The sequence below is a fragment of the Vidua macroura genome, chromosome 2, assembly GCF_024509145.1.
Source record: "Vidua macroura isolate BioBank_ID:100142 chromosome 2, ASM2450914v1, whole genome shotgun sequence".
NCBI classification, from domain to species: Eukaryota; Metazoa; Chordata; class Aves; order Passeriformes; family Viduidae; genus Vidua; species Vidua macroura.
The window spans coordinates 33,543,593-33,571,059 of record NC_071572.1 but is presented as its reverse complement, the minus strand read 5'-3'; the positions used below and the strand labels follow the sequence as shown (position 1 = coordinate 33,571,059).

Here is a 27,467-nt window from a genome sequence, read left to right as displayed (position 1 = left end):
TGCTGGTTTTAGCAAGTCACAAACCAGTTTAGGTCCTTTAAGAATAAGTGGCTGTGAAGTTACAGCAGGATATAGCTGTATGAGTAATTCCCAAATTATTGCTGCAAAACACCAAAGTGTTAATTGTATAGCTTTGTGCTCATCTGAAATAATAGATTTTCCAGCTGGTTATTCATTTCACTTACTGAGGAAAAAAGCTGACAATACGATTAAAAATTCTCCTAAGCCAACAACCACAGAAATAATTTATACTGTCAGAAAGATGCTTTGTGTGATAAATTTGCATCAAACTGTTCAATTACTCTGATTAGAGGTAAGACACTTTGCTCCTTGTGCTAGAGATTAAAAGAATTACAGTGTAGCATAGTCTTTCCATATTCATGCATGTACTGTAGTTATTTGCTATCTGAGAAGACTTATGATGGTACATTGTAATACTTTTTTTTTTTCTGTTATGTTTCTGAAGCTGAATTACAGATTGCTGAAGCCGTTGCTCTTGTAGATACTCTTCAGAACTGGACAGTTTTAGATAAAATAATTATTCCTACAAAAAACCCCAACAAGAAGTTTGTTTTTGGCAAAGGAAACTTTCAGGTTTTGACAGGTAAGGACTGAGATCTTTCAGCACTGCATCACTCAAAATGGAAGACTTTTGCAGCCAAAAAGTTCAAGGATAGGTATGAAAGCTGAAGAGAGGGAGAATTATGTTTATCCATCATGCAGGTTTGCAGGCAAACTTGAAAGAATTTTTAAGGTTACAAAAGCAATGCAGAATAGACATAACCCCTGGTCACTGAAAATGTGTGAGGCAACTTAGTCTGTAAACTTATGGGATTGACGTAACTGAAACTGATGCTGCTCTTGGCACAGTACTAAAGTAGCAATTACAACTGCTCTATGAACAAAGAATATGGTGTCATTTGATGTTTTATGAGCATTCTGCTCAGTGCAAAATGGTTTATAGTCTGGGCATTTTAAAAAGAGAATTGACATTTAACACTGTATTTTGCAATCATTATCCATCTTTTAGAAAAGATTAAAAAATTGCCCCATGTGACAGCTGTCTTCTTGAATGTGGAAAGAATATCTTCACTAACAAAGGTAATTAAATATAATATCAAATCATATTCTTTGCATCAGTATTGTTTGAAAGCTATTGATGTTAGGAGAAGTGGTCACTTAAAATTCTGTATTTGCACATGTTAATATATGAAGCACCAGGACTGAGTTTTCTTGAAAAGAATCTTAATACCTATTGCATTTGTCCAGTTGATAAATGTTTCCAGCTTGTGCATGAAATTTTCCAGCAGCTTAGTATAATTTATTATAGACTCTGCTCCCACACTTGACACTGGCCCTATTTAAAATGTTGAAAACATTACTCAAGGTGTTTTTTACAAAATGATGGTGTTAACACAGCTTTTGTTATGAAGAATGTCAATATTTTGGATTAGCTATGTGCTCAAGTTTCGATATTTATAATGGATAGCATATTTTTTCCGTATGCTGTGGATGCTGAATTGTATTTTGAATATGAGGTGTAAATTCAGAGCAAGCTTATAGTTGAATGTTTCAAACACTTAAACTTTCATTCCTAACTCTTAAAAGAAGCATTGACGGCTGCAGAATACTCCAGTATTTTAACAATGTAAACAACTGGTACATGAACTACAGATATTCATGGGCAAACTGAAATAAAAACTTTTTTTGGGTTTTTATTATGTGCAGCATCATGTGAGGTGTAAAGTGTATGCAAACTCTGCAAGCAAACATTAATGCTTTCCTGGTAGTTTTGAATGCTTTCTCTGATTATAAAATGAAGAGATGACAAATATCTCTAACAGATGGATATTCAAGTGCTTCCATTTGTTGATGAAAGGGAAGTTGAAAATGTTTCATTTCAATTTCCTAGTTTTTAGGAAAACTATTTTATAGTATGAGTTCTTCTTTTAGTACTAGTTTTGCTAAAAATTGTTTTCACAAATATAGATCTTAAGAGCAATTAAATAGGGTTGATTCAAGAAAGTATTTGAGAACATGTATACAAGCATTCTGTATTTTAGAGATGGCATAAGGGAACTACTGCATATTTTAAGTGTCTTTTGCTGAATTAGAGCAAGGATGAGGGATTTAGGGTTTATTTATAGTGTTTCATTAAAAGCTTGCTATTAAATAATTTTCCTGCATTCATATCTATTTGTTTGCAAGTTTTAGTAATCTTTTTTCTTTTCCTGTGTTATCCCTAGTCTTTCCCATTCCAATATTTCATAATTATGTTTTACAAGGATTTATCTACTGACATTCTTGATTCTGAGATATGATGGAAGACTTGTTGCAAGAATCCATAAAGGGCAGTGGAAGGATTCTCACTGAATTTGATGGGTCTAGACATAAAGTTCTACTCTCTAAGCTCTCTAACTCCTCTCTTTCTGGTCAACCAGATTTTTACTTTGCATGCTCATAATGATTGCCTGTCCGTTGCAGTGGAATCCTGAGATCCTGTGAGTTCAAGTGTCCATCAGCTAACTAACTGTACTTGCTGTGTAGGAATTGATCTAGTGATACTGTGGGAGACAGAAGACATCTCAATTATTTTGTCTTACATGGTTAAAGAAAGAACTAGAAGGTGCCTGGGGCGTGCCAGTCTTTGACAGATACACCGTGGTTCTTCACATTTTTCGCTGTAACGCCCGGACAAAAGAAGCAAAACTGCAGGTAGCACTGGCTGAAATTCCACTTCTCAGGTACCTCGGGCTGTGTAAATCACATACTCCTATTTACATGTTTTAGTGACTGTTTCTTTACAGTAACAAAACCCAGCAATGTTTACTTACTATAAAGAAAAAATACGTAGGGTGTTCAATGATTGATTAGAGCACAGAATTATTTACTATAATGTCATTATTTTAAGCTTCTGCAGTGCTGACAGGCAAAACCAGAATGTGTTCAATAATCTTGCAAAATGTATTTTTCATGAAAAGGTCCCAGTTCTTTCTAAAACACAAGATGGATTGCAAGAATATGTAGGAATTGGATATGTATATCCCATATATAAAATTGTTGAGTTTAATAAGGAAAGCTATAAACAAGGAAGATTAATTTGTATTTAAATTTTCTGTATTTCTGCATTCTGTGGCATAGAAATGTGTACATGGCAGTTGGTGTGAGTTATGTGGATGTTTTTGAGGTATATTTGGCTCTCTGAAATTTCAGAATAGCAATTATAATTTAACAAGAGAGTTGTATGCTTTTTCAAGCTGCAGTTGAGCCAGAAAAAATCTAGGTTTTTTCTCCAGGCTTCTTGTCATGAGCAGGTTTTATTTACAACTCAATAATTTAGTGGTTTTATATGTGCTATGAGTATAACACTACTACTTCACAATGTTTAGGTATTTTTGTATAACTGGATTAAAAAATTGCTTCTAATTAACTGTTACTCTGCTGCCAGGTCAAATCTGAAAAATGAGCTGTCTCAGCGAGATCAGCAGAGAGGTGGTTCAAGATACATCATGGGCTCAGGTAAAGTCTAAATATTCTCATGATTTAGAAGATTTTTTTTCTCCATGGCTTTTAAACAAATTTAGTTGCATCTTATTTTATTTGGAGGAGGTCAGGAGGAAAAACAGTGTTCTGCATCTAATTAAACAAATGTACAAAAATCTATTGGAAAGTAAGTTAAATGATAAGGTTTGGGTCTGTACTGGTCAAGTTTTTTGGTCAGTAAGTGGTGAAGTATAAACTATTTGCTTGCACCAGGGATTTTTCATAAGTGCACATGGATACTTTAGAGTGGTTAGCATATGTTTTATAATTGCTTACTCACTTTTTCAGGCAAGAATACATAGGTTTAGTGATTTATTTTTAACTTCACAATCCCTAGTGCTAACTCACTTGATTTCCAAATACATCACTCACTTTACAGTTTCTCTTGTAAACTATTCTGCCAATTACTCATTCGTATTTTTCAGGTGAAACATTTCTAGAAACACAGAATCGTGTCTTAAAAGAAAGGGAACTTAAAATTAGGAATGCCCTGGAGAAACTAAGGAGAAAAAGAGCTTTACTTAGAGTTCAGCGCAGAAAATGCGAGTTCCCGATGGTCTCAGTAATGGGCTATACCAACTGTGGTAAGCAAAACCACCTGAAATCATAACACAAAAGAGCATATATTGTCTAATTTTTAATTAGAAACTCTAGCCAGATTCTCATTTGTGTGTGTACAGGCTTCGTATTTTAATTAGTTTCTTTAATTGTGTAATGAATATTTGTCAGTTAGGATGTAGTTAGGAAAAGCAAATTAAGCTGCTTGGATTTTCAGTTTCCAAGACATGTTTTGGAAAAAAGCCTAGCACCTATTGTGCTAAAACACAGTGCTGAAGACTGCAATGTTAATGTCCCTTTATATGAATCTCTACTACTTGATCAGAATGGGTACAGAAAAGTACCCAGGTGTTTAGATCACCATGAAGACTTGAGGCATAGGAAGACAATTAAGAGTTGGCTATTGATCTGAGAAACCTGCTTGAGGAACACTGTAGCTTTTCATGGATTATGTGTAGCACTCAGAGATGTGTTCCTAGGAGAATCTAAATAAAGCTAAAGGTTTTTTTCCTGTTTGGTTTGGTTTGGTTTTTTAGCTTACACAAGTGAATTCTTACTCAAGGCATAAATAGACTTTGGACTAGACACTTTTTTGAGGTTGGATTATCTTAAGACAATTTCATTTTCTTATTCAACCTCTTTAAAAAAAACAAACCTGTCTTGCACTAATTTTGTTATGACTTGTGCACTCAAAGATTTGGATTATACTGTATGTTTTTCTTAAATGCCATACTTCCACACTTTCCAGCTGAAGATAGATATAGATATAAAACAGTTTGGCATACACATAATTGAAATACTTTAATTAGGCTATATACTGAGCATTTTAAGGCTAATTATGTGAAATATTCATTGAGTCAAATAAATGTCTGTAGTATTATGTTTGTGAGGAAATGCCCAATAAAGGCCTCAGCCTAATAAGTTATGCAGTATTAGCACTTCTCTTTTTTTTTTTTTTTTTTTTTTTTTTTTTTTTTTTTATTTAGCAAGTAAATTATTTCATTTCACAACAGAAGCGCTGAGGAGTGTGTAAGTGCATGCTTCCTAATGCTGTCATGGTAGTGCTCTTCAGAGAGTCATACAGGTGAGAGATGTAGGTAGGTCACTTTGCAGGTCAAATGAGTTTTTGATCATCTTGTGATTTCACAGCACAGCTGTAGATACCAGTATGTGATTACCTACATGACCTTAAATCCAATTCCAAGTTATAAAATGTAAGACTGTCTTTGGATTTCCTAACATCATATAGGTAACTGATCACAAGCTACAGTTAAACAACTCAAATAGATGTAAAAATATATGTTACATCATACATTTCACCTGACCCTTGCAAAATAAATTTTACTTGGAACAAGCCATTAAAATATTGTCCTTTTTTATTTAATTAGGAAAAACTACTTTGATCAAAGCCTTGACTGGGGAAGCAGGACTTCAACCCAGGGATCAGCTGTTTGCCACTCTGGATATTACAGCTCATGCTGGCTTTCTTCCCTCACATATGGCAGTTATTTATGTTGACACCATTGGGTTTCTGACTGATCTTCCACATAATCTGGTTGAGTCATTTTCAGCTACACTAGAAGAAGTGGCTTACTCAGTAAGTAGTCAACTATAAAAATTGAGAAATCAAATTAATTTGCTTTTAGGTAATCCTCACCCCTTCAAAACAGGGGAAGTTAATTGGTGTGCTGTTCTTAGCAAAGTATCTGGCTGCCTATAGTATACACCTGAAATAATGATGTAAATATCTTAAACTAATTTTCTGATACTTTATTTATGCAGAACATACAACTATGAAGGGATTTCAGAAAGAGATTATTTGAAGTATATATGTCCATCTCCATGATACCTAAACCAGATAAACCAGATTTTTCTGATAAAATATCTGAACAGTGCATCCAAGTGAGTCAAGGCTAGCTTTCCTGGAAGTTAAAAATGAAATAAAGCATCTGAAATTACCTGGTTTTAACTTAAGGTTTCCTGTAGAACTAGAAGTGGGTGATTGTGATGTGATGCAGGCAGCATGTAATAAATATAAATGTACTTTAGCAATTACTTTCTCATTAAAGTTGTTTTATTGTGCTATAACAAAGTGTAAAGCTGCATACATACACACATTTAAACAAAAACCCTGTATTATGAAAAGTAATGAAATTCAGTGGTAGCTAGATATCAAAATGGTGCTAAAGATTAGACTTAACCATGTAATAGCAGGGCTTTCAAAAGCTGGCTGAAACCATCCTGTTTGTCACTAACTTCTAATTATTTTTCAAAAGTATAAAGCAATGTCTTGAGCAAAGATGATGAAACAATTTGAATGCAAATGTTGAGTTTGGTTGCTTGATTTTTATCATGGCAAACGTATATATACTTGAAACTGGTAAATTTTGTATAAAGCTTTTTAGAGAAGCATCAATAAGAGTATCCCAAGAGCTAAGCATAAGGATAATATTCTATATTTTGAATGTAAAAATCGAATTACAGGTTAAATGGAGGGTTTTTCCCCTCTGTTTTTGAAACAGTTTTGCAGTCATTACTCTTCTGAAAGCTTTTTTTTAGAGATAGCTCTTTTTAATCTCCAGTGGTTTTGAAGCCTTATTGTTTCAAAGCCTTGACTTTGAAAAAAAATGTATCGGTTATTATTTGAACTCTGATTCTGTAACTAGCTTGACTGACAACATTTGCTACAGGTTTGTGGGAGGCAATTTGAACTCACTAGAGGTGGAAGACTAAGCTGCTGCAGATTTTCTTCCATCATGGTCTAAGAAACAGTTTAATACTGTTTTAGTAGTTAATTTTGCATTGCTAATCTGCCAGTGTATTACCAAATGGATAAGAAATTATTTTACAAAAATTAGCAATGCAAAAATGGTACAGTCTCTACAACCTGGTCACTGGTGTTGTATATTGATCTTTGCTAGGATCTGATAGTTCATGTGAGGGATATTACTCATCCAGAAACCATCCTCCAGAAAGCAACTGTTCTGTCAGTTCTGAGGAATCTCAATCTTCCTAGCCATTTACTGGACTCAATGGTAGAAGTTCATAACAAAGTGGATTTGATAGAAAGGTAAGCAAGAGATGCTAAGTGTACTTAAACATGTCTTATGTTCTGGAATTTTTTTTAATTCTTAAGTGTAGAAAAGAGATCCCACACTTCAGAATATATTTAATAGTGTTTCTCAGTCTTTTACATATGTAACTGTGGTCTGAAAAAGAATTAATTATCTCTTAATTACAAAGAAATCACTTGAGTCATACAAGAAGTGGCCTCTGTAGAAGGTGTCAGTACAAAGTAACTCAGTTAAATTGTCCGTGCTTGGAATATTCTCACAACCTAATCTTCATGAAGAAATGTGCTAGCAATTAATTTTCTTTCAGGTATAAACCTGCTGAAGAAAATGCTTTAGCTGTTTCTGCTCTGCATGGGCATGGTTTAGAAGAACTGAAACAAGAAATAGAGAAAAAAATACTGACAGCAACAGGGAAGAAGATTCTAACAGTTAATATCAACTTAGAGGGACCTCAGCTAAGGTAAATAATTTTGAATCCTGTGAAGGAGTTGGAGAAATATGAAACACTTAATCATTCATGTCTGAAGCTTTTCAAATCATATCATACTGATTTTAATCTGCTACCTCTGTTAAGAGTAACAGATATAATTATCAATGTTTTGTGACCTATTGACAAAAAATAGCCCCATTAGAGAAGTGAAGAGAAGCACTTAATCTTTTAAAGTGTTACCTAGATAGGAACCTTCTGACCTAGAGCAAGGATCACATTTTGTACAGTGTGTCATACTTTTAAGATGCTAATATGCTTTTACATTTACAGTTGGCTCTATAAAGAAGCAACAGTTCAGGAAGTAGAGGTCATGCCTGAAGACGGCAGAGCCAGGGTGAAGGTGATAATCGGCAGTTCTGCTTTTGGCAGATACAAAAACCTCTTTCCCAACAGTAAGATTTTCATGCCATGAAACTGCATCCTGTTCTAGGAGAAGAAACTGATCTCCTCAGGAGGATATGAAATTAAGCGAATGACCTGTTAGTCTCACTGCTGAATAGTTTATTTTTCTTCCCCACTTGATGTTTTTGGCGCATTTTAGAAATGGACGCTGTTTCAGAAAACTTCTGTATGGAAACAATAAGAGCTTTGAGCTTAATTTTGTCAGCAAGTACCAGGACAGCACTAAATTTTTTACGTTAAACCTTCTGCTGGCTATAAGCTGTGAACCTCAAACGCATGGAATGGCATCTGACTTAACCTTCAGAAAAGTACCAAATTTCTTATATCACATAAATAAAGTTTTTTATTGCCTTTTTCAGAATAAAATCATATTTATTATAGTTCAGGTGTTTCAGATGGTCTTTGGAAAATGAAAGTTAGTGAAGAAAATACTGTTGATTGTATATAAATAGTGAAGATAAATATGTGTTCAAGCAGAATGCATGAATGTAAGTAAAATAACTGCGATGTCTTATTGCAGTGAAGAAAAAAAAATCAATTAAGGCATTAAATAAAGTTAGCTGTGAACATCTTTTACCCGTACAGTTTTCTTCCCTACAGTAATTTATCCACAATACCTATTACTATGTCAGTTCTTGGAGAAAACATTTAAGGTACAGCAAAACTTTTCACAGAGGAAAACAAAAGGAAAAAACCCACAATCACAACAGATCCATTTCTTAAGTTATTAATTACTACTAAGAACCAATGAAACAATATTACAGAAAGGAGAAACCAAACTATTTCACTCCATATTACAGAGAGCAATCAAGTTTTATTGAGAATAACAAGGGCACAAAAGATAGGCAGAAAAACTGCAAACATTAGCAGACATCTGAATTTAGCTTTTGTATATAAAGTGCATCTAAAAAGTGAGGTATATGGATGAAGTTGCATAGTGAACTTTACACAATAATTGGTTTTATTTTAGTCGTGATGCTTGACATTTCTCTTGCCTTCATGATGATCTGCTATTACACAGTTCATTTAGAAAAACAGAATTAGTATGTGATGGGAAATAGCATAAACCTCTTAGTTTTGACATGCGCAAAAACTACTTAGTGAGATGAAAAGTAATTACAGAGCTACTAAAACAGCTAAATAAAAGACCAGGTGTGAAACCCCAAATGAGCATGATAGAAGCCAAGAATCTGTATTTCTAGGGCAGTTTAAGTTAAGATCAGGAATTTGTTTCCTCTTGTTTATTTTCATTGTAAGGCACACTTAGGCAACACCTAGTAAAATGTTTAACTGCCATAGACAAACTGTGTAAGGGCCTCATTTTGCTATCTTTATCCCTGCAGAACTGGCATGACTAAGTGCAAATTCAATTACCTCTTAAAAATTCCAAATAATTTTGTTCTTAAGATAGCTCACAACTGATACTCAGCACATTGGTGTGTATATATAAAATAATTTCAAACTTGATTGTCAGTGCAGCATCTCTGATATATCAAAAATATTTTTAACTGTTCCTTTTGTTTATTTAACGGAAACTACAAAAACCAACAAGTCAATTTCAGACTGATATAAAAGAGTAAGAATTTGGGTGGCAAGTAGCGCAGAATATTCTTACAATTGTCAGAATGATAAAATCTTACCACTAAATCATGCAACTACTGACGTTTTCCTCTTCCTTAGTCCTACGTAAAATAAGGTTGAGTTCTTGGGACTTTCAGTATTGACAGCTGCTACAGAATCTCCAAAAAAATTACACCTATGCCATAGTTCTCTAGAGACTTCAGCAAGGTACCTGCCCTCTTTTCTGTCCAAAGGCCTCAAAACCCTGATGATGTTGAGACCTTTTCCTCCTAAGCCCTGAAAGCATTTCTGGTTTTAGTTAATTGGACCTTTATGGGATTCAGGATGTTTACAGCAGGGCACAATAAATGCAGACAAAGCCTTTTCAACTTTTATAGATTAAGAAGCTGAGAACTAAATGTTATTTGTTCCAGTTCACTTTGACAGTGCAATGGAGAATTAATTTTTGTGTTAAGTTCTATCACATCTTTGACAAAATCATTGTTTCCTATAAAGTCTCCAGCAATGATGTTAATACTTTTTTTTTTTGGTCCTGGATACTGCTGCTTTATCCAGATTTTCAAACATGGAAGACTCTGGAGTGTCATTTTCTTCAATGATCCAAATGGGTGTACAAGAATATACCTTAAATTTTCAGTAAGGTTAATCCCTGCCACAAAGAATTTTCCTGAAACAAAAATCAGAAAGTGACACATTAAAGATTCTTTTGAGGAGAAGAGAAACTTCTCAGTATTGCATTATCTTCACATCTCATTCCATTGGGGATCATTAGAATATTAATTTCTTACTCTTTCTGTATTGTTTCATGTCCCTACAACTGTCCCCTTGTTGCAGCTGCATGCTGTAGTAAATAATTCCTGAGCCACGCTCGGTTATCCAAACATTCCAGTTTAGCTAAATTTGTCTAGTTAATCATTGCAGTCTAAAGATTCTCCACTGACTAGTCCTCCTCTGTAATTACTCCTCTGTTTGTTTCTGTGAGGGTTGCTTCCAAACGCTTAGCCTTCCCCCGCAGTGGATGGGAGCACAGGGTGCACCGTTCGGCTGGGGAGCGCGCTTCTGAAGCAGCTCCCCCGTCACCACCCTGTGCATTCACTTCAAATGTGTGCCAGAGGTTCTGAACTGAACCTCTGTCAGATTACACTACACCAGCATGCTTGAGCGCTGCTGTTCAATGTGCAGCTACACCCTTCTCGTACTGCTCTTACATCACATTAAGGTTGGAAAAGGCCTCCAAGATCATAGAGTCCAACATTTGACCAAACACCACCACAACAACTAAGTGCCACATCCCATTGATTCTTTAACATTCCAGGGATAGTGACTAGACCACCTCCCTGGGCAGCCCATTCCAATGCTTAATCACCCTTTCAGTGAAGAAATTCTTCTTGATTTCCAACCTCAGCTTTCCCTCTTCTGGTTGCCTGCGAGAAGAGGCCAATATCCACCTTGCTACAGCTTCCTTTCAAGTAGCTGTAGAGAGTAATAATGTCTCCCCTGAGAGAAACCCTGGAGGGGCTTCCTTTAACAACAAGGCTAGTGGAATGCACCTCTCTCACCATCTGTGCTGCCTAAAGCAACAAGCACTGGACTGAGGAAGCAGCCTCCTGCCCATGAGGTGGGCACAACTGTGCCAGTGAGCAGGTCTGCACTGAGGGCTCCCTTTCTGTGGGTCACACCAGCGAGGTGGCTGCCACAATCTCTGTAGTCTGTGCATGCACGTACACTGACAGGATCCACACCACCAAGGACAGCGTTGCACTCGCCCAGGGGTGGGCAGAGCACTCAGTAGCCATGGGCACATAACCACATAGTATAACCATATAAGCACAGAGTGGTTATATCCCATAAGGCAACAATAACCATATAACCACAGAGGTTATATCCCATAAGGCAACAATTGCCCAGCTTCCTACTTGTTTTGCATTGCTGTAAGTGCCCCTTCTCTCCTCCGAGTGAACTCCCTGTGCCTACCTGGCCGGCCCATCCGCTTCATGTGCTCCAAATACCGGATAAGAGCACGAGTGGACGTTTTGTTTCCCCACCAGTATGGGATGGGGGGCCACAGCTCACAGTGCTTCTCCAGTTCCACCTCCTCTTCGTACGAGACTATAACCTGATGGCCGAGGTGCCACATGGTCCGCAGTGTTGGCACCACCTAAAAGGAAGCATGCCCACATTGAAGTCAGCAATACAGCAGTGTTCCCAAAGTCCAAATACTGATGTGTGACATCACCTTGGCACAGATTCAGTTTAGATAAAACTTTTAAAATAGCAGCCCAGTAGGTGATGGGCTGGTTTACAAGCTGCAGAGAAATAGGACTCTAGGAGCTTCAGTAAATTCCTCCTTTCCTCAAACAATACAACTGTGATCATGTACATAACTCAAGGTCTTACACCTGTGTAATAGGAAACCATCCCTGTGTCAGCCCTCATGCACAAGCCACTGCTGAAAGTTTGTTAGGGGAGGAAGATAGAGACCATCTGCTGCAGGAATGCAGAGAGAGAGAAAGGAGGAATCATTTTGGCAGATTCTGCATATTGATGCAAATTTAGCACAGTAACCACCAAAGAAAACTGAACTGCTTAAAACTTGGTAAGACTAAATGTGAGTCACCAAGAGCTACATTAATTCTCGTTTCTCTAAGTGGAAAGTTTATGAAATTGGGATGCTCCAGACATTTTTAATTGAGAGAGAGGAAGACCTGAGTCAGACATATTCTCTATCAGAGAATAGATGGGCTAAAATAGCTGTTAAATTTAGGTGTCTCAATATGAAATTACATTTTCTAGCCTCAGAAGTTACCCTTGGAGAGAACTGAGGCCCTCTGATTAGTTTTATTTGCAAAACCAACATATTTAACAGGCACTTTTTTTTCTAAGAATGTTGTGGTTAAAAACTACATTTGCTGCTTATGAAAAAGAAATGGTGGCTTTTTGATGTTCCTATTATGTTATTAACTTAAATAAAAGCCAAAGGCACTTGAAAATTAATAATGTAAATATTTGAAGAAAGCTGAGGGTTGAATTAATCCCTCTCAGTTCATCCACAAAAGAGAGAATGCAAGCTTCCATTAGGTCAGAAAATATTGCAAAATTGAGGCACGAGCTTCTTAAGCTACAAAACTTTGCGGTTGACTGAAGCCTTTGCTTTACTCCAGCTGCCTTTCTAAAGCTGGAACTTCTTAAACAAACAAAGATGTGCAATAAAAGCCAAAAAAAAAAGCTACCAGAGATGTGTATTTGAACACAGGTGCATATTTTGCAAACACAGCAGAAATTAAAGTCTAACAAGGGATTTTTAAACCCTAGTAATCCAGATCAAAGGAAGACACCTCGAATAGTTAAGACAATTAAAATTTTAAATGCAGTGTAATATTGTCACGCTGTGGCCTGTGCCAGTACTACATACAGACCTTGCTGAGCAGCTGCTTCATAAACACTTTGACACTTAATTCTGTATGACAACAGAGATGTGGTCTTGAAAGACAGTAGGTAGCTGTTTATTTTTTAATGAGTCAGCAAGCACTTGGATATTTGATGGCAAATCTAAATCTGTGATCCTGAAAAATCCCACAGATGCCTAACCTGCAATGGTACCACTAGCAAAAATAGTGAGATCCATTGTGCTGGTCACAGACCCCACAGATACAAAGTTTTCCTACTCAAGAGAAGTACTTGGTTTGTCTTTTCTCCAGTTCTTTTCCTCCATCCTCCTGGACGCAACTCAGAAATGTTGTTTCTTCCGTGAAGTGATCTTAGACTATTCTTTCAATACTTTCATTCAACAAATTGTCATCAGCAACTTGCCCCTTTTGCAGTTAATAACTTTCTTCTGTTTAAGAGCTGGCCATGTGTCTGAAAGTAAATCTGACCACTTTCTCCAGTATCTCTGCTTATCCACAACTTGCACGCTCAAGTTATTTGGGGAAACAATAAAACAGTGTCACTCAGGTCTTCAGTTATTCAGCTGAGGCCTGAATACTCAGAATCCCCTAGTTTTGCTGAGAATTGTTCTATTTTAACTCTGCTGTACAAATTGCTTTGAAGTGGTAATATTCACATGTTACTGATACACCAGCTTCAAAGGCTGAATTTGAATCACAAACAGGGTCATCATTCTCCTGTACCACTCACATCTCCAGAGAAAACCCTCTCTTCCTCTGCATCTTTGAAATGCTAATTGTTTAACTACTAAAATCTCCAACACCTTGTAAAAAACAGAGGGAGCTAAAAGTCTCAACTTCTAAAATCTAGCAATCAAATATTTTCTGATTATTTAAATTAAGGCTTTTCTGGAGGTATGGGTAACTGTAAGACTGGTTAGGAGGTCAGCACCAGGAAAGTCAATGCCATGAGAAAGACACTGAGGGCAGAGAGGGATCTCAACAAGTTGACAGAAGCCTCATGAAGCTCAACAAAAGCAAATGCACAGTCCTGAACAGACTAACCTCACACACCAGGACAGACTGGTGGAAGCTGGCAAGGAACTTGCTTTGCAGAAAAAGATCTAAAGATTCTCATAGACATCGAGTTGCACATGAGCCACTAGTGCTCACCTGGCAAAGGTCAACTGTGAACTGGGCTGTATTAGCAAAGGCACAGATAGCAAATCAAGAAAAGGGGATCTTCCCTTCTATTCAGCAGTTGTGGGACTGCAACTCAAGTATTGTTTCCAGCTAGGGCTTCCCCAGTACAAAGAAATCACTGACAAGCTGGAGTGAATCCAGCAGCACACAACCAGAGCGAGCGGAGGCTGGAGCATGACACACAAGGACAGGCTGTGTCTGTCCAGCATGAAAAGAGAAGACTGGACAGCTTTTACTGCCATCTGCAAATATGCAACGGGAAAATGTAGAGAAGACCCCTCAGATATGCACAGCAAAGGATGGAAGTCAGCAGACACAAGAGAGATTCTGATCAGATAGAGAAAGAAAACACGGTTACTGTGAGAGTGTTCAAATTTTGCATAGAAAGGTTGTGAAATCTCCATCCTTGGAGATAATCAAGAATGAACAGGGCGCAGCCCAGCATAACTTGGAAGCTGGTCCTACTTTGCATGGTGGTGTTGGACCAGATGACCTCCAGAGGTCACTTCCAATCTAAACTGTTTTAAATAGAAAATTTAATTTAAAAATTAATTATAATTATTGCTGTGAAAAGGCAGAAAATGGATTCTTTAAATTCTATAAATATGTAAGATGCACAACTTTTATTTTCCTTTCTTTTTTCTTTCGTTTTCCTCTCTTTTCTCTCTTTTTTTCCTTTTCCTTTCTAACAAAACTCAGACAGGACAATGGATGACAGTTGTCTCTACTATTATCCCACAATTCAACAGACATAACAGTCAAATTTAATTCCCTCCTCCACACTGTGGAATGTAGGTTTGCTTTATCTCCTCAGTTCTATTAGGTAATGACCTATGTCTGATGCAGCAAACAGTACCTTTCTGAGGTTAAAAACACAGTGAAAGTAGAATATATCTAAGAATTTGCAATCAAAGATCTCACTGTGGTGTATCATTATTTTAAAATGAGAAAAAATGGATTTCATACTTACATTTCTAGGACACAGTTTACACTGGAAAATCTCTTTTATACAGGCAACAAGATGATTATGAAGTCTTTTGGTTAATCCATCAAAATTCCTGCAGGCTATGATAACAACTTCCTGAGGATGAGTTTCTAACCACCTCAATATTTCCCACAGAATATCCTACAAGAAGGAGATATGTCAGCTTAGAAAGTTATCTGTGCTATGCAGGGGAAAGGGCATACAATCAACAGAGTAGTGATGGTGGAGCAGACTCAGAATCACAATAATGAAAAACTGTGTTTTCTCAAAAAAAAAAAAAAAAAGTTTCTGTAATTCTATAGGGCTTTTAATGTCTTCTTCCCTTTAACAACTTCTCTCCTTACCAGGGAAACAGGAATGCCCTGTGTATCTTCCTGGGACAACACATGATAAACCCCAGACCATCGGGCATGTGGTAGGGAATAGGCAGTGGAAAGCAGGCACAAAGAGTCTAGTTTGGGGGTGAAGAAAAGATTCATGCTCTAGTATCACATGCAGCTGCTGAAACTATCTTCCAGCCCTGCTCATTTTCTCTAGTTTTAAGTCCTCACAAAAGAAAAACAAATAACCTACTCAGAAGACCTTGAGCCAGCATTTCTGGATTATGATGGCCCTTAAAGGAAAAAATGGCACTGATTTTATAGCCATCACAAAGCTAAGGAAAATACCTGCACAGTAACAGTTGTGTAAACCATATGCACGAAGTACAAATTCATAGAAGGATCATTAGCCTTGTGGGCGATCCTGAAGTCCAGGTATCTAACTCCAGCCTCAAGTTGCTCCGTCACAGTCAGGACCTGAAAGGTGAAACAGAAGACAAAGGTCCTGAGAGCTTGAAAGAAATTTGTTTCTTTAGTTTAGAAATCTAACAGGGGGCTACAAAGTTAGCCCTATGGCATTTTTCACAGGTCTTTCATCTTTAAAATGTCACTGTATGGCACCAAATTGCAACTTGGAAGCATTTTGCTCTCTGACAAGAGGGATTCCAATTTCCCTGCAGCATAAACTGCAAGTACAGATTAGATTAGATTCAGACAGTTGCCCTTGTTGTGTTCTAAAAGTTAAAGATCAATTAACCTGTGCATAAATACATGATTGCTCTTCACACAACTATTCATTTAAAAAACAATTGCAGGATCAGCAAGTTAGAAATGCCGTATTTATCTTATTAGATCAAAGACTTTACCATGGTTGTCTCTGCGGACCTCACACATCCTCAACAGAAGACAAAACAAAAATAGAAAAAACTACTGGCTATTGTTCTTTTTCAAGATATAGTTTCTTATGAAGTTTGAATTAACCTGTAGAAGTCCTACAAAACAGAGGCACTCCTCTAGATCCATTTCTCTCAGAGCACTTCCACAGGATTTGAGGGCTGAATAGAACAGGTGATAAAGCTGCTTCTGAGGCATGAAGTTCCAAATGATATGTCTTTTCCTTATATCAAGACTCTCTTAGCAAAAGAAAATAGAATCAATTTAATTAGATATGTTTAAACACTAGTTCATCTTAGTTCAACCGGCTAGGGATAAAAATTTAGGCTTCAAAAACCATACATTATACTGATTTAAGTCAGAAAGAATTCAGTGAAAGCTAAATCAGTACAAGGCATTGCTCTTGAATATCCTAATTTGTAGCTTTAGCACTGTGGCTGAGCTTAAGACACATGACAGGATGCTCACCTTGCTTAGTTTAACCCCCTAACTTCCTGTTCTTTGGGCATGAATTTTGCTTCCCCAAGCTGTGCCTGAGGGACTGAGCTAGGACAGAGCAGCTCCATGTGCCGCAGGTTCCAGTGGGTGCACTGGGTCTGGCCAACAGCTCCTCCTGGGCCTGCTTGGTCTCCACCAGGCTGAAGCAGTTGAAGGGATGATCCACACCCCTTTGCTTGGAGTATGTTGGAGATGGGAGTGTACATGGCTGTAGGTCATTTATAACCTCTGTGGCCAGAAAAAGGACCAAATGAAAATGCTGTTCTGAACTGCCCTTCAGATTAATTCATTTCTTATCTGTTGGCTACACAGGAAAACAAAACAAATTAGACACTCTAATTAGTGACCTGGGTTTGGATACTGAATTAGGCAGTGTGAACATTGCCCCATAAAGGGCAAAATTCAAAAGGAAGCCCTGAGGAGCAATGCTGCTCAGTGATTCAATCTCACACCAGGCATCCAGGGCATGACTGGAAGCTACACAGCCATTACACGGGAAACATTTGGCCCTCTAGAGTGACAGCCACAGCAACTGTCAAGCAGGCAACTCCCAGGCACTGGACCGTCCAGGAACTTGTGGATCCTACCATCAGAAGGGCTCCATGGTGTCTGTTCTGCATTCCAATGGGTGGAGTCATCTCCCCACACAGATAACTGGAGCACAGCAGAACTAAGGAGGGGCAGGATTGTAGCTGTGCCTCTTCCCTATCAGCACTGGGCCACTTCCTGCTTGTCACACTGGGTTTGGACCAGGAAATTATTATAATGATGTTAAGAGATTGTTTGTCACCAACATGGTCACTTTGCCAGCCAGAAACCCACACATTAGGAGGTTTCTAAATCTTTCATTGGCTGAAGTCCCCCCCCCAAAAAAGCAGCTCAAAATAAACAAAGATCTGGGCTAAGCAAGTGTCCTTCAACATCAGCTCATGATTACCGGCTCATATTTGATACCTGGTAGTGTCTAAGATTCCACTTTGCCAGAGCTGCTCAAATAAATAAAGAAACCTTAGCATGCTTATTGCTGTTTATCAATTATTCCGTTTAATTGTCTAATCATGAACTACTCCTTCAATAAGAACAAAACCAGAAAGATTTTTGGTACCTCTTTGACTTCAGGAAAGTCTATTCTTTGGAAGAATCTTCAAAAGCTGTAGCTTAAATCATGATCCGCAATTTTGTCTTTAACATACATTTATGAGGTAAATGTAAAGAGATAACTACTAGCTTAATATTTGCACATTTTAAAAAGTTAACTAAACCTTATGTGATGGACCACACTTTCACTCTCTTAATCTTTATGGGAAAAAATCCCTTCAACAAGGGATTCTTCTATTTCTGATGCTGGTGAAATACCCAGTGTAGGTGGGGAGAACAACTGACATCTCACAGAACAGTGATAGCAAAAATGACAAACAAAGTTCATGAACAAAGTTCAAGAGAAAAAAAACCTCTGTAACTTACATTAATATTAAATGTTATTGACCACCACAATAAACATATGAAAAATGGTTTCTAGTACCAAGTGATCAGCTTTAAACAACAACTTTAAGTATCATCCCTGCCTCACCTGCATGCTTTTTCCCCAGAAAAGATGATCAGATGTGTATGGCTCCTATCTCATACTCCAAAGTGCTGATTTAGAAAGAGTAATTTTCTTCATATTTGCTGGAATGGAACTGTGGTTTGGATTTGTGTTGGAAACAGCGTTGATTACACAGGGACGTTTTTGCTGTTGCTGAGAAGTGCTTACATGAAGTCAGGGCCTTTTCTGCCTCTCACCCCACCCCACCAGCAAGGAGGCTGGGGGTGCACAAGAAGTTGAGAGGGGACACAGCCAGGACAGCTGACCCTAACTGACCACAGGGATATCCCACATCATAAGGAGTCATAAAGCTGGGGGAAGAAGAGGGGGAATGTTCAGAGCGATGGTGTTTGTCCTGTTAAGACACTGTTACATGTCATGGAGCCTGGCTTTCTTGGAGATGAGTGAACACATACATGTCCATGGGAAGTGGTGAATTAATTCCTTATTTTGCTTTACTTGCACATGTGGCTTTTGTTTTACCTATTAAAAGGTCTTTATCTCAACCCACAAGTTCTCCAGCTTTTACCCTTCAATTCCCTCCCCTAGCTCACCCAGGGACAGCGAGAAGCAGCAGTGCAGGGCTGAGCTGCTAGCTGGACTTAAACCACAACACCCAAGCATGGCATCTCATGAGAGCACATATTTCTGGGCAGCGGGCTATTCTGTCATTGTACACTCTCAGCCCTGCAGCACAAGCTTTAACTTTGCCAAGGCAAGAAGAGAATGCCAGACGACGGTTACCTGTGTTACCGACCACTTCATGATAATGGGGTGCACAATGCAGGGCAGACATTTGTTTAAAAACTTCACCAGCTTGGACTCATTGCCACTAACAGCAGAGCTTTTATCCAAACAGTAGGTCATAGTGTCGTGACTCCCTGTAGAATACAAAAACGAATGTACAGAAAATCTCATTTCTTAACTACTCAAGACCACATTCCATGGCTACATTTCATGTGCACACCTGATAGGCCACCATATTTGCAAGCCACACACCTATATTGTCTGAGAGCCTCTGTAGTTATGGCAAAAAGGTAGAATTGTCTACAGAGGTTGTTCACTTAATATTAATAAGCTTAGTGTGAAATCCTTGTGAAGGGAAGGCATTGACACTTTTCAATAAACCATCTAAATTACATATCGCTGTTGTTTGCCCCAAACCACAATAAAATGGTCTGTTTCAAATGGCATCTTCCCTCAAAATAATTATCTTGATGTGAAAACATTTTTTTTTCAGGGAAAAAATTCAGCTGAAGGCTGAATTTATCTAGAAATTGTCCTGTTTTCAGAGTTGTGCAAATGCAGGATTTCATTGTCCAATACCCTCATCTCTGCACGGGAAAATATGACTGAAAGAAGAAATTAATCTTCTTACACCTTTGACTGGACCAACACTTAACTTGGCACTTTAACTACTTATATCTTAAATATCTGCTAAAAATGTCCTCCTGAACTCAACCCCACCTCCCCTACAAAAACAACAAACAAGGTGGGTGCTTGAAGGTTTCTGAGGCAAATCCAAGTCTTAAGTTTAAGAGTGAAAGATGAACAAGATCCTCATTTAATGGACTTCAAAAGTTACCTGACTGTTTCCAGCACAGGGAATTATGCAGGCATCGGAGCCAAGACTAATCTGCCCAAATATTTTATTTCCTTGAAGTCTTAATAAATCTGACACATCTCTTGTATCGTGTTTAGATGAAACTATTGCAACTCACAATTTCATCAGGACAGGGAACCAGTGACTTTGCTAGCTTTTCTGTTCTGTTATTTCCTTCAGTTTTATAAAGCATCAATAAGAAAAGCTAACAACTCAGTGAAGTGACGTGCTTGGATCTTAACAGAGTATCTGCAAAGAATTTGCTTATCATTTTGGGGTTTAAGTCTTCTGTCAAATTAATTGTTCATTGGTGCTAGGAACTGCTTTCTTGAATTGTCAGTCTTACTGGTGCCAGCAGTAATATTTCTAGTAAACACAGTAAAAATTATTGGTTTGGAAGTAAAAATTATTTGGAACTGTCAATAATAGTTTGACGTCTCAATCAATTTTTTTCACCTTCTAAAAGCCATTTTTTATTTATTTTACTGCTTTAAACACCCAAAACACACTCACTGCAGATGGAAGATCAGTATTGAGGGCAGGCAATAAAAGAAGTATGTGCTAGAAGATGTAAGAGTCAAACTAATCCATGGACCAAATCCAAGTCTGAGAGAGATGAGCAGGATTCCATTGATGGGTATTGCATCCATGGATGCCAACCAGCAAACGGATAGTAATCTTTTACTCGTGAGTCTTTTGTGATGTCATGAGTAACAGTAATGAAAGGAAGATGGGTACATCCATGACACAACATATATGATGCAAAGATAGTGAGCTAGCACCAAGCCAAGTAGCTCCAGACCTTGAATCCACACCTCCCCAGCAGCACTGTACTGAATCTGGTGCAAGCACAACACTAATTAATGAGATTTGCCACTGTCTCATCATCACGCTTTCAGAATCCACTCTGTCATGTTTCTTGCATGCCTTCTATTAGATAAGCTTCCACTTCCAAACTGGGTTTCCTCCCTCTGGAAACCTGCCAAAGCTGTCTTGACCTGGTTGGTCTTGATCTGTTTGTGTTCTGACTTGGACTAGATCAGCTTTGTAGGTCAGCTGGACAGACACCAAAATATTCCAAGCCAATAGCCTGCAATGCTCTGTAAAAGTCCTCTAAGGTTTGCTGAAATGGACCTGCCTTCGACTGTTCTTCATGCCTGTTCTCCCTGCAGGCATATTCACAAGAACAACAAACATTTTCAAGAATAACAAGGTCACCCTTAGGAGGAGAGCCAGGAAGGCAAACAAACCCATCAGCAGGTTCTCCACTTTCTATGATGGCCAAGAAACACCAAGTAAAAGTCTTATAGAAACAACATGGCTCCTTTTCCAGCAAAACAAAATCCCATTGAGCATTGAATGATTTTTGCAATAGGAACAAAAATAGAAAAAGAGAAGACTATTGCCTTCTTTCTTCAGTCATAAGACAGATATGTATTTTCTTTTTTTCTCTCTTGATGGTTACATAAGAAATCTAGAGGGGTTTCTTTAATAGCACCTGTCCTAGTCCTCTTACATAGGCTTTATCCTAAACAGAGATGTGCTTGTTTTTAAGTTAACATCAATTCAAATTACATTATCTAAGAAGCCTCCATGAAATAAGTTTCTGGGTTTCAATCTTAATGGGAACTCCACACTCCATTAGTTTACAACAGGCAGAAAAAAGCCAAAACACTACAATTCTTGGATTCTCTCAAGGCTCTACCTGGTGAAGACAGCTATCTCTAAATATATGCCTTCCCTAAAATTAACCTATGATCCTGTGGCCTACATAAAACATTCATCTACACACTGTGCTGCTTTCCCCACAAGCTACCTGTCACATCTACAGGTGTGACAGAAAACACAGGCTAGACTTTTCTTTAGTGACATTTTTGATGTGGAGGCAAAGGGAATCACTCAAGAGCTGATGGTCCTTCAGTGCCTCCCCACGTGTCAGTGAAATCATATTATACAATAAATTTTTTGGACAGAATGAGAGGGGGAAAAAAATCAAGGCAGCAGAAAGAAGCAATAATAGGACCAAAGAAACGTTAATAATACACAGGTATAGTTTAAATGCATTTACACATAACACAATGAATATGGTTTTTATAAGCTGGATCATGTAGAAAAATAACAGTCTACTTTAATAAAAACATGCTAATTACAAGTCTCATTTCTCCTTTTGCTGCAACTTCACAGCCTCTTTTAGGCAGTACAAAGAACAAATAATAAGGTAAAATATTCATTCTCCTCTCCTGGAAACATTTTATTATATAGGAAATCACAAGAATTAATTAGGGAAATTTTATCATTGCCCAAATAAATTAATCCTTAGATTATTAATAGTATCTGACAAGATCATGCAAAGTGCTTCTTTCTTTTCATTTCTAAAAACAATAAAAAATTCCTTTGTTACCCCTCCCCTCTAAGAAACCTCAAACATTACAGACCAACATTATTCACATAACATCACACAAACCCTCCCCCACACACTGACCCAAATAATAAACACAGACATCCTGAAATGGGACAAACAGGATATTCCAATGCTTAAATGGCAAGCTAACACAACAGTGGTGAACAAAAGTTAATCTTTACCTGGAAGAGCTAAGTTATACAGGGGAATATCCCACAGCTTCTCTGGTAACCGTGACATCCACTGACCATTTTGATGGCACACATGAACAAAGGTTTGCAAAGGGCCTTCCATTGGTATGTGCTCTGGAACTTCATAGGGTGTTCTGGGAGGGAAAAAGAAAAGAAAAGCAATAAACAATTCTATATACTGCAGTTGAATTAATAACATTGCACCTGCATAGGAAGAATTTATAGATGTTAAAAAATGCCAACCCTTCTCTCAAGTAGTTACAGAAAAATGTCAAGAGCTTGTCAGCCACAACATATGCTGCTTTTGATAACACTGTCTCCCAGAACAATGCCAAAGGGTGGATTCCAGCTTCAGGTTTGCAAACTGACCAAGTGAAAGAAAAAACCAAGCCAAGACAAATATACACAGTTTCATTGGTATGGAGAAATCGCTGTCCATATTGGTATTGCAAAATCACAAGGACTGCCTCCCTCCAGTGTGGAACTGCATCCATTCCTTTACCCTTTGCAGTCCCAGGAGCATAGCAATGGGACAGATGGCAAGGCTGGGACAAGGGGCTGGGTCTGCTACCCTCAGGTCCCTACAGAACACTTACCTTGAAGGATCAAATCAGGTGCCACAGGAGTACCTCTATGAAAAGCCTTTACAAAGGTGTCAGGGCACTGGATTTGCAGGTCATGCCAGCATCTGGGGTCAAAGAAGAAAACTTTCCTCTCCTTATTCCTGCTTTGGAGAACACCAAAGATGTTTTTATCACCCCTACGAGTCCATGACCATAAGTATTTCAGTTTGGTCTGACCTTCCCAAAACTACTCTGGAACTCTTCTTCTCTGGAATCTTCTGCAAAATTTACAGTGGTCATGCAGGAGTGCCAGAGGAGGAAACCCAGATGAGAAATCATGGCATCACCAGGACCTACTAGAGTTATCCTGTTCATTTTTCATTTTATGATCTCCTGGATTGTGCAGAACACAAAAATAAGCTCTCCGTGTTTTGGGTTTTTTTTTTTCCTAGGATGTTCCTAGTTCAGGTGGTGGTCTGGGAATTAGAGCCTTCCTTCTTTTCACTGCTTTCAAGGCTTATTTTGTCACAGCTAGTGTGAGAGTTTCTTCTGGCACAGTGATTACCAATACCAATAAATTACCAGCATCACAGCTTCCTTTTTAATGCTGTTTTTAAAAGCTGCTAATGTAAATGATTCCTTCTTGTCTGCTACAGCAATCTCAGTCAGATATGTATTTTTGAGGTTTTGTACTCTGCAAGCACCCTCACTGGTCCCTGGTCCCTTTTGATGTATCTTAGCATATTAATTCAAGATTGTTTCTCCTAGGAGATTGTTGTTTGTTTTTTTTTTTCCTCATATACTGGAGAGCCACAGTGCTTATATGAAGAACATTTCCTTAAACATGGTGCAACATTATTTTTTTCTTTTGACAGTCACATAGGGTCATCTGAAAGGCAATTTTAGGAATTGCATTCCAAAGTTTTATGCCCATACTACACAAAAAGATACAATCTGCTTTTATACCAGCCAAGGCACAAAGCATTACCTGCCTAGCCTGCCTTGCTGTGCCTTTGGTGCATCTTTTGAGTTGAAAGAAACATATGGTCTCTACAGGCCATGTCAGCTATTCTTATTCTTGGAAAAATATTCAGCTCTTGGGCAGATCAACTCACACATTCTCTGGCTCTGCACTTTAAAATTATGAGCTTCTGTCCCCCACAGACCCTTGTTCAGACAACAGATGTCTGTAGTTCATTTTGTCACCTTTTGCTGTTTCATGCTTCATCACACTGCACACCACTGCTCACCCACAGCTGCTCTCCTCTGGTCTCTGTACCAAGTAGCATCAGTGTGGACAGGGGCAGCAGGTGCTTAAAACAGCATTTCTGTTTATAAAAACTGGATGGTCTCTCTTCTTCTCCAGCTCTGGAGCTGTAAGGATGGATGTAAGCTGATGGGAGCTGTAAGGTTGCAACACCCCAGCATATGGCAGCACTTATGCAGGTCCTGTATGCAGACTAGAGACCTGATTATAAGCATTGTTTTTCCTCTTTTGAGCGGGGAGATTTGCAGCTCCCTTTCCAGAGCCTTTGGGGCTCTCCAATGCCCCAAAGCCACCCACACTCCCCCAGAGCAGGCACCCATCACCCCAGGGACCCATAGCAAGACCCTTAAACCCTGCCAGGCAGTCACACCTTGTCCTGGCCCAGGCTCCTTTGCACTTACAGCACCCCTGGGATGCATCCAAGGGTGCAGGTTTGCCTGCTGACACTCTCCTCCTGCCACGTGCTCTCACTGCCTTGCTTGGGCTAATGCAGGCGTAGCCTCACAGCTGACAGAATAAAGCTGGGTTTCTGCCATGCTGGTCCCTTTCTCCAGCTCACCACGGAGACAGGATAGCAGCTTCTGAGGAAGTTCCTGCAGAGGCATCAGCCCTGCAATTGCCTTTACTGAGCTGTACAAAAGATCCCTTGGCATTGTCCAGCCAGAGCCCACGGGCAGCACAGCTGCCATCAATGCCCCAGCCTCTGCAGGATCAGGACACTTCATAAAGAGCGTCCTGCTGGGCCTGAGGAAAGCCAGCAGAGAGCAGAAACAGCAAGACCAAGACACACTGCAGTCCTGCAAGCATGAGATGAGATGCACATCTCACTCTCCTCTTCTTCCACAGTACCCTGAGACTGGGGATGGCAGCCACTGGCAGTGCATGGCAGGAACTGCACCATGGCCATCTGCTGATCAAGTCCAATACAAAAGTGACTGGACCAGGTTTTGTCCTGCTTCCCCACGCAATGCAAAGCCCTAGATGTTCACACTGCCACCTCTAAACTCAGCTGCTGCCTTGTCTTTGAGGGGCAACCTTTAGGGAGAAACCAAGTCTTACTTGGAGAAATGAAACTGCAACCATTAGCTGCTGCCCCCCATGACTAAATCCTAAACTTCACAAATGAGAACTCCTTCTTTATTCCCTTCTTCCAGACAAGTAAGTCCCCCCTACACACAGTACCGTGATAAACTACTGCGTTGGGTTTGCATGGCAAGAATTTGGTAGTGGAGGAGTCTACAGAGCTGATTTCTGCGAGAAGCTGCCAGAAAGTCTCCCCAAGTAGAACAGAGCCAATGCCAGCTGGCTCCAAGGCGGGCCTGATGCTGGCCAAGGTTGAGCCCATCAACAACAGTGGTAGTGCCTCTGGGGTAACAGATTCACGAAAGGGAAAAACATTGCTGTGCACCAGCAGCCTGGAAAAGACAGGTATGAATATGTGAGAGAGACAACTCTGCAGACACCAGAGCCAGTGCAGAAGAAAGAGCAGGAGGTGCTCCAGGCACTGGAGCAGAGATTCACCTGCAGCCCACGGTGAAGACCATGGTAAGGCACCTGTGCCCCTGCAGCCCACGGAGATCCATTCTGGAGCAGAGTCCTCCACCTGCAGCCTGTGGAGGGTCCCACACTAGAACTGGTGAATGCCCAGAGGAGACTGTGACCCCATGGGAAGCCCATGTGGGAGCAGGCTTCTGGTAAGACCTGTGGTCTCATGGAGAGAGAAGCCCACGATGGAGCAAGTTTGCTGGCAGGACTTGTGACCCCATGGAGCAGATCACAAAGGACTGCAGCTATTGGAAATGACTGATATTGGAGAAATTTGTGGAGGACTGTCTCCCATAGGAGGGACCCCATGCTGGAGCAGAAGAGTGTGAGGGGTCCTCCCCCTGAGGAGGAAGGATTAGCAGAGATAATACTTGATGAACTGACCTCAGCCCCCATTCCACACCCCCCTGTGCCACTGCAGGTAGAGGAAATCCAGAAATCAGAAGTGAAGTTGCACTTGGAAGAATGGAGGGGTGGGGAGTAGGTGTTCTAAGATTTGCTGGTTATTTCTCATTACCTTACTCTGATTTCATCGGTAATGAATTCAATATTTTCCTCAAGCTGAGTCTGCTTTGCCTTTTTTTGTGATGATACCTGGTGAGTGATCTCTCCCTGTCCTTATCTTGGCCTATGAGCCTTTCATTACATTTTTCTCTCCTCTTGCTGAGCAGGAGAGTAATAGAGAGACTCTTGGTGGACACTTGGCTTCCAGTCAGGAGCAGTCCACCCTAACTACCCTCGCTTCCCCTGTTCACATCAGCTGTCTGACCTTCCCTGGGTGTTCTGCATACAGGCAGCAATTACATTCTGAGGACTTTACCGGGACACATGCAATAAACAAGCAATAAAACATGCAGACGTGTAAAGCCGCTAGAGATCACCATCCTCCAGCCCCAGGACACCGAGAGCATCGGGTTGATTGTCCCTCGCCCGGAGGAGCTGCGCCCCGCCGGCCCCGAGCGCTGGGACACGGCCAAACCCCGGCCAACGCAGTTCCGGGAGGCAGATATAATTAAAGAACGATTCATGATGACATCAGTAAAACATATGCTGCAGCCGACCCAGAAGCTAAAAAATCCTTCACGGGAGTTATAGGAAACCCTGTGAGGAGCAGTACCCGAGCACCCCGGCGAGGAGGGGGCCGCCAGCCCCTCAGGGGCGCTGGGGACCAGGGCTCCGCGCTGCCCCCGCCTCCCGCGGCCGGACCCTCCGAGGAGCCGCATCCCTCCCTCCCTCCCTCCCTGCCTGCCCCTCACCACTGCTTTACTCACTCCGAGGAACGATTCCGCTTCCATGTCGGCTCCTCGGGAAGCCGTGCGCACCCCAGCTCGCCCGGGGCCCGGCACCTAGGCGGGGCGGAGTTGCCCCGCCCGGCTCA

General features: G+C 39.7%; 2 protein-coding genes across 6 annotated transcripts in view; one reads left to right on the top strand and one right to left on the bottom strand.

Moving 5' to 3' along the window:
- The window catches only part of GTPBP6 (GTP binding protein 6 (putative)), an 11,311-nt gene extending 2,662 nt beyond the window's left edge, over positions 1 to 8,649 (top strand). The window contains exons 2-10 of one of the 2 annotated variants that reach the window (XM_053971296.1): positions 467 to 604; positions 1,031 to 1,101; positions 2,614 to 2,744; positions 3,449 to 3,519; positions 3,969 to 4,127; positions 5,490 to 5,698; positions 7,023 to 7,171; positions 7,483 to 7,635; positions 7,936 to 8,649. In XM_053971296.1, coding sequence (XP_053827271.1) covers positions 467 to 604; positions 1,031 to 1,101; positions 2,614 to 2,744; positions 3,449 to 3,519; positions 3,969 to 4,127; positions 5,490 to 5,698; positions 7,023 to 7,171; positions 7,483 to 7,635; positions 7,936 to 8,077 — 1,223 coding nt within the window. In that variant the 3' untranslated portion in view covers positions 8,078 to 8,649. The remainder of the gene's footprint in view (positions 1 to 466; positions 605 to 1,030; positions 1,102 to 2,613; positions 2,745 to 3,448; positions 3,520 to 3,968; positions 4,128 to 5,489; positions 5,699 to 7,022; positions 7,172 to 7,482; positions 7,636 to 7,935) is intronic. The other variant, XM_053971297.1, reaches the window with a different exon arrangement.
- Positions 8,637 to 27,467, bottom strand: PLCXD1 (phosphatidylinositol specific phospholipase C X domain containing 1). 4 transcript variants are annotated; one of them, XM_053971301.1, is made up of 8 exons: positions 27,361 to 27,467; positions 22,706 to 22,848; positions 19,264 to 19,400; positions 15,891 to 16,019; positions 15,208 to 15,363; positions 11,623 to 11,806; positions 10,273 to 10,315; positions 8,637 to 9,749 (listed from the first exon to the last, which is right to left on the bottom strand). In XM_053971301.1, the coding sequence occupies exons 2-8, from the start codon at positions 22,815 to 22,817 to the stop codon at positions 9,710 to 9,712; spliced, it is 801 nt and encodes a 266-aa protein (XP_053827276.1). In that variant the 5' UTR covers positions 22,818 to 22,848; positions 27,361 to 27,467; the 3' UTR covers positions 8,637 to 9,709. The 4 variants fall into 4 exon arrangements, with proteins under 4 accessions (XP_053827276.1, XP_053827274.1, XP_053827275.1 ...); XM_053971299.1 differs by having other exon boundaries at positions 8,637 to 10,315; XM_053971300.1 differs by lacking the exon at positions 27,361 to 27,467 and adding an exon at positions 23,311 to 23,412 and having other exon boundaries at positions 8,637 to 10,315.

Coding starts and splice junctions, on each gene's coding strand:
- PLCXD1 (XM_053971298.1), bottom strand. CDS start 22,913: ATGTTATTAATTCAACTGCAGTATATAGAATTGTTTATTGCTTTTCTT. Junction 16,020..19,263: donor TGAAGTGGTCGGTAACACAG/GTAACCGTCGTC, acceptor TTCACCTTTCAG/GTCCTGACTGTGACGGAGCA. Junction 11,807..15,207: donor GTAAACTGTGTCCTAGAAAT/GTAAGTATGAAA, acceptor GCTTCCTTTTAG/GTGGTGCCAACACTGCGGAC.